Consider the following 9,770-nt stretch of genomic DNA (forward strand, 5'->3'; position numbering starts at 1 on the left):
GGCCAATTACCTGATTGAGGGGGTTCAAAAAAAGAAAATGCTTCTTTTTCAGGCAAGCCCTGGGCATCTGCAGCCAACCCTGCCCCCAGCCTCAAACCTCACCGATTCTCCCTAAAAATCCCCCAAAAGCTGCTTGCACAAAGCCGAGCGGCATCGCCAGGGTTTGGGGGAGCTGGGGAAGTATTTTAGCCAGTGCCAGTGGGGGACACTGTTGGACAGTATTGCGCTTTTTCGGCTGGAAAAAGCTTTGACTCCTTCAATGCTGGCTCCCAGCGGGGCTGGATCCTGCCCCATCGCATCTTTCTTGCCCTCTGGATCAGGCCTGGGCTTTGGGCAGTGTGGGAATTAGCAAGAAAAACATGAATTTGGGCTGGTTTGCTCCAGGTGTGGGAAGCGAGGAGCTCCTAAATGTGCTCCTCATGTGTCGGGACTAATCCTGACCTGGAAAAGCGAGAGCTTCGCTACATTTAAACCCTTGCAAAGGTGTTTGGGGAAGGATGTCGATCCTACTGCTGGGATAATCCCTTCTGTTAGTATCTCCCATAGGAAAAGGGGCTGCAGAATGCCAAGACAGAGGCAGGGAGTAGCTCCCCAGCACTGCCCGCAAGCTCCTACCCCAAATCACATCAAATCAAGCGAATAAAACCCATCTCAGCAAACACCTGCTTCCCCTCCACCTCTTCTCCTCTGGTTATTCACATCCCACATCTTTCCCGCTGCCCCCCAAATCAGCCCTTTCATATGGCTGCATCTCCCACATCATCCCACCCAGAGCAATAAATAAAAGCCTCTTGTCCTTACAGATAACCAGACCTTGCCATTATCTGAACTGCAGGCTGGATTTCTAAATAAACCCTCTTTCTTTCCCCCAAAAATATTAATGAGGGTCATTCCACTGGATTGAGAACTCTGGAGGATGCACCCTCTGGGAAGCCTGGAGCAGTGGGGGGGTCCCAAAGCTGTTTTGTGAGATGAAGTGGCTATAACCTGGCAACCCCTCCCAGGATGGATAGGTTTAGTTTTCAGGGAGGAAGAGGAAGGTTTGTGTCCAGGAGCAGCCTCAGTGTCCAAGGAGCCACGGAGGTGGCTGTGGTATGACACCGGGGCTGTCACAGCCTTTGCCAGGGTTGATGGCATCCCAAGACATGAAAGCAGTGGGACTGGTTGGTGAATCCCTTAAGAAATAAGGCCCAGGTTTGGTTTCCCCCCCAAAAAAAAAGATGGAGCAAAATACAAAGAAATGGAAAAACTGTGGGGAAATGAGAAATAAATGGGGGGAAATGATGAAAAAAGGGGGGGGGGGGGAAGGGGGAAAAATTTTAAAAAATAAAAAAGGGGGAAGAATGGGGAAAAAAAGAAAAAAAAAAGGCATCTTTTTTTTCACATGGATCTGTGAATGTGAAACTCAGGAAGGGCTTCGAGCCGTCACCACCCCATTACCTGCAACCCCCCTCACCCCAAACACCCAAGGGCAGAAGCAAGAAAAAAACCCCACCACACTTGGTCCTTCCCTTTTAACAGGCTGATTTAATCTGGGGACACACACACACCAATGCACAAAAGGGGGGGGTGTTTCCCTCTTTCCCACCGCTGGCCCGGCCGGTGATGCTGGCAGGGTACCGCATCCTGCCCGCCCGATAGCATCTTTCAATTAACGGGGAAGAAAAGCCGAGCTGTAATCTCAGAGCCTCCTCCGCAGCCAGATGTGACCTGCTTAGCCCAGGACATTGGACTTGATGTCTCATGGGGCATGGGAACAGGGCTGGGGGGTGGGTTGCAGCCCCCTCCCTGGCTCTGCCAAACCCGATTTTGGAGCTGAGTGATTTGGAGGGGGGGGGGAGCTTGCCCTCTCCTGGGAGCTCTCTGCCACACCTCTGACTCACACTGCCAGCCAGTTTTAATGAGACTGAATGAAGATTAAGCCTCAATCCCTGCTCTTATCAGCTTCCCCTTGTACTGTCCAGCAAATGACAACTGGGAGCTGCCAGGCTCTGTGTCACTGCCTGGATGGCAGGGACCAAAGGTGACTGCAATGCTGGTTGGGGACCCCACCAGGTGCTCTGCCTCCACTGCAGAGTGGGGTTGCCCTCCCCACCTCGGTAGAGTGGGAAATAAATGGGGATCCCCAGGTGCTAAAGTCCCCCAAGAAAGTAGCCTGAAATGGTGCTGGAGCAGCACACAGGTTGCAAAGCCACCATCACTGAGGTCTTCCTCACCTCTGAGCATCCCAGTATGGGGGTTTCTGGGTGCTGCTGCTCCAGTGCTGGGACTTCAGTGCCACCAAGGGTAGCACCAACCTTCACATCCCTATCCTGCTCCTCTTCATCACCTCCATCTCCTGCCCTTGCTGGCTTACAAACCTTAAAAACCAGAACCAGGACCTGCTCCCAAGGACCGTGGGGGTGTAGGATCCCTTTTCCTGGAGGCATGAGGGCGAGGAGCGGGGCAGGAGGACCAACCTTTCTGCTTGCAGATGGCCATGAGAATGCATCAGGCTAAATCTCCAGGAAGTGGGAGGGAAGCACACAACCTCGGTCATGTCTCTTAGTCGCTGCCTGTCACCAATGCTGGCAAAGCCAGGCAGGACACATGTGGGTTCTTTGGGACCTGGCTTTGCTGCTCCACGCTGTGTGGGCTCAGACTCAAGCAATCCCTGCCAGCAGCAATGGCTGAACCCTCCAGAGATAGGTGTGGCACCGCCACAGAAACAACCCAGAGGGGAAACCGGAGGGGGGCATCCTCACCCAGCTCCAGTGATGCTCAGATAAGGAGCGCCCTGCTCAGGGGACAGCCAGGGACGTGCTGCCCCAACACGTCCACCTGCTAAAATAAGCCCCGTCCGGGACACGTGCCATGAGACAGGCTGGAAGAAATTAAGCTGGGACACACGGGATCTGTTTTTGAGAATGAGGAGGCACCGGGGCTCCTTTCCTGAAAGTGTAATTCTGTCAGGGAGACCGGGAACACGCGTGCCTGGGCTGGGGTGAGGGAGGACGGGCTGAGAACGGGCACTTCTCGGTGCAGGTGCAGGGCTCGGTGGTGCCGGTGCTGTCCTGGCTTCACGGGTTTTCCCTCTCCCGCGCCGCAGCCGCTGCCGGTGCCGCCATGAGGGCTGTGCTCTGGGACCTGCTGCTGCTCTGCCTCTTCGCCCGGGCCCGGGGCGACTGCCGGGGGGACTGCCTGCACTGCGACCGCCACCTCTACCGGGACAGCTTCGACGTCCTCGTAAGTGCCTCTGCCTGCTGGCTTGTCCCCTGCCATGGGCAGCACCGGGGGGGTAGCACCTCCTGTACCCCACTACACTGGGTGGGCACCTTCCTCTCTGTGCTGGGTTGGGGTTTGGTGTCTGGGGAGGATTTTGGCTGCTGGTTGATACCAAACCTCAAGGGAAAGGTGCCACGTGCCATCACTGCCCCTCCTCCTTGGGCACCCCCCAGGGATACCGTCCAGAAAGATGCAGACTCCAAATCAGCTTCTGGAAGTGATGGGGACAAGGCTGCAATGGCCCAAGGAGAGTCCTAAGAGGCTCCCCAAGACCCTGAACATTCCTAACCTTCTTGCCCAATGGCTTGCAGCATCGCTGTCCCTACCTATGCCAACCCCAGACTGCTGCCAATGCCCACCCCATCCTCCAAGAAGCCACCCAAATCTCCCTCTGAGCCCCATCAGGATGGGACCAGCTTTGCAGATGGCTGGTGAACCACAGTGTTTAGGGGGGCTGGGCATCAAGCACCCTGCAGACCCTCTCACCGTCTTGATTTGCCTCCAACATCAGATGGAAAGAGCCACTAAAGAGCATTTTTGTTTTTTTCTTTCAGCCCCTAATCCTTTCTTTTCTCCTCTGCTGAGCCGTGGCTGTGCCCTGCCCAGCAGCATTTCTTTCCCTCCTGCTCCCCCTCCACTCCTGAGGGATCATCCATCGCTTCCTCCCTGCCTGCTCACCAATTTATAAGCAATGATAAACCATAGCAGGTTGAGACATCCACCTGAAAGGAGCCAGCAGCTCAGGAAGCCCCCAGGGCTGGGAAATATCCCTGCAAAAACATGAGGTACCGGAGAGTTCCAGGGCTCTGTGGAGATTCTGGAGCCACTTCAATGCCACCCCCTTGCAGGCAAATCCTGCTTTCCCATGTCATTGCCACCACGTTCTGGAGGGCAATTGCTCTGGTTTTGCGCCAGCATGTTGTTTTGCAGTCTGAAGGTACCAGTGTCTCTGCAGCCCCTGCCTTCCTGCCTGGGCCTGCTTCTGGAGCTGCATTTTTCTCTATTTTCCCTGGCCAGCAAGATGGAGAAGAGATGGGATGGTTGCTGGCTCATGGGTCAGTACAAGGTTGTATCTCAAAGGGACTGGTTTGTACCAAGAGCAGAGGAACCTGGGGTTTTTCGAGGCTCAGTCTGAGCTGGAAGAAGCATCGTGGTGAGATTTGATGCAATTGACCACCAGTTCCATAGCCACTTCCAAAGAAGTCCCACCAGTGGTGTGGATGATCCATACTTCAGGGGTAGAAATAGGAGATCCCCCTGAAGTTACAGGCATGTCTGCACCAGCATCGCAGCTGCCTGGGCAGGACAGGGACAGCTGGTGGAGCTGGTCTTCAATATATGGATGAATCACCTATGTTCTGGTACCCTAGAGTCATCTAGGATGGTGTAAACTCCTGGTGGCACCAATAATGCCAACTGAAGATTGGAAGGAGCATCCCAAGGTAGTTTGAACCCTGGACATGGAGAAGCATTGGCTAGTGTCTGCTGAGGATTCCCAAAACTCTGTGGGATGGCCTGGTGGCAGAAGCCATTTCCATGTGAATTAAGACCACAACACAATGGTCAAAGACCCTGGAATGTTTACGGTGCTGCTTTTTGGATGGATAATAGGACACCTGGTGTAATTCTTCTTGAAGCCTATCCACTGGTGCTCATCAGAGCTGTTACCCAAGTGTGATCCATCAACCTTTCATCTCCAACGTGGGCCACTGCCAGGACACTGTTCATCAGCTGTAGATGCTGACATAGCCTTGGAAATCCCAGGACAGGGTCTTGGCTCAGCACAGGATACACTTGATGTGTCGACATGGACCCTTATCACCACCTCACTGCTTGTCTGAAGAGCCTGGCTGCCCTTTGGGGGGGAAATAGCCAATTGCTACATGCTTGAATTGCAGCCCTGAGACACCACATCGGGACTTGTAGCACTTCCTGCTTGCCAAAGCTAATGAACCCATGGTGAGGAGAGTTTGCAAAAGTTCTGATCTCGGATATGGCCTGTAGCAATAAGACACACTGATGTGCTTCAGCACGGGCTCCTCCAGTTCATGTTAAGCCCACCATGAAGCTAATACTGGGATGGAGACACTCCAGCACAAGGGAAGACAACCCTTTCCTTCTGGGCACTCCAGCTCTGGTTTCTTTGGGTATTTTTTGGTTTGGTTCTTCTACATTCTTCTCCTGGATGGTTTCCCCTGGGTGCTGAGATTAGTGGTACCAGCCCACCTGGGGCTATTACCCCACAGCAATATTGGGTCTGTGGCCTGCATTGGTACGTGAGGCCTCTTAGAAAGGGATAAGGCACAAACATGGAAGAAGCCAAAGGGCATCCTTTCGTTAAGGCTTGATGACTTTTGAAGGGATGTGGTGATTGGGGTGGGTTTCTGAGGGCTGGGAGAAGGCAGATGTCACATGTCTTTGAGGAAGGTGTGAAAGAGGATTCGGGAGCTATGGGCTGGTCCCCACCTCAGCCCTTGGGGAGGTGGTGGAGCACATCATCCTGCAACACATTTCTGAACATATGAAAGACAAGGAGGTCGCCAGTTATAGCCAGCAAGGATTTATGAAGGGGAAGTAGTGCTTGACCAAGCTGACAGCTTTCTGCGGTGCGACAAAGCTTGTCTTGGCTTTCATCAGACTTTGACATTGTCTCCCATGACAACCTTATAGACAAGCTGCTGAAGCACAGGATAAACAGGCAGTGAGGCGGACTGAAACCTGGAGGACCTTGACATCTTCGTTAATGACTGGGATGATGTGGCAGATGCACCCTCAGCAAGTACCAGATGATGCAGAGCTAGGAGGTGCAGACTGTAGACTACAGGGTCGTGCTGCCATCCAGAGGCACCTTGCCAGGCTGAAGAAATGGGCTAATAAGAACCTCATGAAATTCAACAAGGAGAAGAGCAAAGTCTTACCCCTGGGGAAGAACAACCCATGGGCAATGGTAGAGGTCCCTTCCCACCTCTGCCATCCCATCGCTGGGTGATTTTCTGGCCTTGTGCCCAGCTAAAGGTCCAGCAGTGTGGAGCATGGGGTGGTGGAATGGGATCATGGATGTCAACTGGGAAGTATGGAGCATATCCAGCAAGGACTGGAGCATCTGGAGAGGAATGGTGAACAGCTGCCATGGCTCTCCAGCGTCTCCACCACCACTGGGAGCCCAGGAACAGGATTTAGGAAGGGACACCTCACTGAATGAGGCCAAGCAAGGGCTGATGAGCTGCTGCCACCTTTCCATGCGTGTCTTCCAATGCATTGCATCACTGGACAGGCTGGAGGTGGGGGGATGCCAGAACACCTGGTATTACTATTCACCACCCCATGTACCAAACCCCGTCTGATGCCTATCCCTGTGTTTCCCATGCAGGTCTGCATCCTGGAGTGTGAAGGCGAAGCTGTGCCACGGGCCACTTGGGAGCTGTGTGCCGCTGCCGCTGGCCGACCCGCCCCACGGCCCCGCGACCTCCAGGACGCTGGCGATCCCTGGCATGACGCGGTGGCAGCTGTGCCGGTGAGCCCGCTGCAGGTAAGCGAGCTGCTGCGGCGACGGGAGGCCGAAGATGAAGGTGTCGAAGAGGAGCCGGGAGCCTTCCTGCAGCCACCCGAGGACATTTCCCGACGACTCGGCAGTTTCCCACGTGGGACACGTGGCTCGTGGCCGGCACCGATGGCCAGGGGGGTGCAGAAGCGGTACGGGGGCTTCATCGGGGTCCGCAAGTCGGCAAGGAAGTGGAACAACCAGAAGAGGTTTAGCGAGTTCCTGAAGCAGTACCTCGGCATGTCACCCCGCTCCAGTGAGTACGACATTGCCGGCGGCATCAGCGAGCACAACGAGATCTAATGGAGACCCGCGCTGCCCGGCTAGGTCCGCCATGGCCAAAAAAGTCAACCCTCTACCCCTCTCCTCCTCATGTCCATGGGTGCAAATTAAAAAGGGAGCCAAACAAATTAATTTGAAATGGCAAATTAGAGACCAGGGATGCTGAGGGCGGCCGTCGGCATCTGGAGGGTGTGCGGGGAAAGGCCCTTTCCTGTCAGCTTCCCCCTGCCGGGGAGGATGGGCACAAAGGTGTTGTCCTCCACACCAAGTAGATTGAAGGGTGTTTCAGCACCCCCCCTCCAAAGCATGTACAAATCCCTTAAAATGAATTCAGATTTATTGTAATTGAAAAATTAAAATAAAATTTAAAAATGAAAAATTAAAAGAACTTTCAAAAATTGAAAACTAATCTGAATTTTTACAGTGTGAATAAATAATTTTTTAAAGAAGAAAGTGAAATTGCTTTTTTAAAATGGAAAAATAAAATGGAAAAATAAAAAAATTAAAATAAATTTCAAAAAATGAAAAATTAAAACAGTCGACAAAGTTAAATTAGAAAATAAAAAAGAAAAATATTTAAAAATAAAAAATAAACTAAATTTTAGAAACTTGGAAAATTAAACTGCATCTGAAAAAATGAAAATACAAATTTTATATTTTTAAAAATTATTTAAATGGTTTAAATGAAAATAAGAAATTAAAATAAATATAAAGTAAAATAATAAATTAATATAAGTTAAAATAAAGTGGAACATCTTCCATTTAGATATTAAATGATCCTCCCCAAACACTCCAGCTCCATGCTCCCAAACTGAGCAGTGGGTTGAGCCCTTGCCCCTTGGAGCAGCATGTTCCCTCCACCCCTCTTGGGGTGCTCACAGCCCCCTGCCACTCCAGCTGCCAAGACCCATTCCCTTCCCTATCTCCCCAAATTGTAAATTTGGGAGAATTTTAGTTTTTTCCCCTTTTTTGTTTCTTTTTTCCTTTTTTCCCCTCCCCTGGGTGGCATCTCCCAAAATTAGGGGATGTACCCCTGACCCCACAGCCCCTGGGGAGCCCGTGCTCCCTCCATGAGGCTCAGCTCCTTTTTCCTTTTTTCTTTTATTATTTTTCCTTTTTTTTGTTGTTGTTTTTTTATTTTTTTTTCCCCCTTTTTTTTCCCCTTTCCTTTCTCTATTTTTTTTTATTTTTTATAGCGTTCCGGCACCGCATCCCAGCACCTTCCGCCAGGCACAGGCAAAACTAACCCTGCTCCTGTCCACCCCAGCAGCCTCCATCCTCCCTCTGACGGACCCCAAAGCGCTTCAGACTCGCATGCGGGCAGAAAAAATCACTTTGCTCTTCACTCACTAAAGCCAGATTTAAGCCGGAACCTGACGAATTTCGGCCTCCACCGGTGACGGGAGTGAGATGCCATGGGGAGGGCGGGAGAAGAGCACGGGGGAGCGGGTGGGAATTTGAGCAAAATAAGGAAAAAAGGTGAATTTTGAAAAAAAAAAAAAAAATCAGATTTTGGGTTGTTTTCTTTTTGCGTTGGCCACTGTCAAAAAGCCACCCTGGATCCAGTGAAAATCACCCCATCTCACACTCCTGGTGCCTTCCCAGCAGTAGTTGGCATTCCCTAGTTGGGGCTTACTGCTTTCCACAGGGTTTCAACTTTTCGGATGGGGGATGCCAAGGGGTCACGTCCCATTGGGCTCCACGCTCGCACATCCAACCTGATGGCTACCACAGCAGTGACCAGCTCCAAACCCTGCACCCAGAAAACACCTGTCAAAGTCTGATTATTTTCATTTTTCCCCATTTTTTTTATTTCCCCCCATTTTTAAAGGTGTTTTCCTTGCTTTTTAAAGCCTCTGGGGTTGACTTCTTTGCTCAGCACCACCAACCGTGCGCGTGCCCTCCTCATGTCTCCCCCTTGGCATGCATCATGTCCCAGTCCCCGTGCCAGGATGCGTTTTTTCCGTGTCGCTCCTAGGAGAATCATCAGAGCCAATCGGTTCTCCTGCCTAATTTGCCCCCCCCCCAAAACCAAAATAAGACAATAAAAGCATATCCTGGGAATGACTTCGCTCAGGTCTCACCCACAGCGCTGCCCTTCACTGTTTGTACGAAACAAATAGAATATAATAATCCCTATGGAAAAGAAAAAAAAAATCCTAAGATCTTGTTCTTTTTAATTGTTTCATACAAAGATTTCTCCATTAAACTTGTACATAGCAAAAGGATTAATAAATCAGTTTACTGTTTCTACGATACTATTGCGACTGGCGACCATCAATGCCTGTGGAGCAGGTCCATGCTGTGCCCCCCTCTCTGCCAGACATGGGAGATGCTGGATCATCCTGCTCCGCTGTGGAATAATTTGGTTTTAGGGGGGAAAAAAAAGGGAGATTTTGGTACATTTGTGGTATTTGCAAAGCAGGATGGTGGAATCGGCACTTGGGAAAGTGGTGGTGTCACACACATGCCCCTTAACCAAAAATGGGATGGACTGGGGAGTTATTGGGGGGAAAAAAGGGATTTTAGGGTTTTAGAGAAAGAAAAGGAATTCCTATCTGGGTCCATCCCACCCACAACCCTTTTCCATAGGGATAATGAAGGCACCTGCACCCCCAGCCCAACTGGAAATCAGGGGGGTTCTGCTCTCAGAAGCCCCCAGATTTGGGGAGAGGAGTGACAT

General features: G+C 51.4%; 1 protein-coding gene across 5 annotated transcripts in view; it reads left to right on the plus strand.

Annotated features, from left to right (window-relative positions):
• Positions 1-9,770, plus strand: part of PNOC (prepronociceptin) — a 116,061-nt gene that overhangs the window by 796 nt on the left and 105,495 nt on the right. The window contains exons 2-4 of one of the 5 annotated variants that reach the window (XM_061461161.1): positions 3,089-3,225; positions 6,635-7,061; positions 8,284-9,345. In XM_061461161.1, coding sequence (XP_061317145.1) covers positions 3,106-3,225; positions 6,635-7,061; positions 8,284-8,333 — 597 coding nt within the window. In that variant the 5' untranslated portion in view covers positions 3,089-3,105 and the 3' untranslated portion in view covers positions 8,334-9,345. Of the gene's footprint in view, positions 1-2,833; positions 3,226-6,634; positions 7,279-8,283; positions 9,346-9,770 lie in introns of those variants that run through there. The other 4 variants (XM_061461163.1, XM_061461162.1, XM_061461164.1 and 1 more) reach the window with 4 other exon arrangements.

The sequence above is a fragment of the Pezoporus flaviventris genome, unplaced genomic scaffold (genome assembly GCF_033815535.1).
Source record: "Pezoporus flaviventris isolate CSIRO_AGI_PZ_B2104156 unplaced genomic scaffold, CSIRO_AGI_Pfla_v1 ptg000031l, whole genome shotgun sequence".
NCBI lineage: Eukaryota > Metazoa > Chordata > Aves > Psittaciformes > Psittacidae > Pezoporus > Pezoporus flaviventris.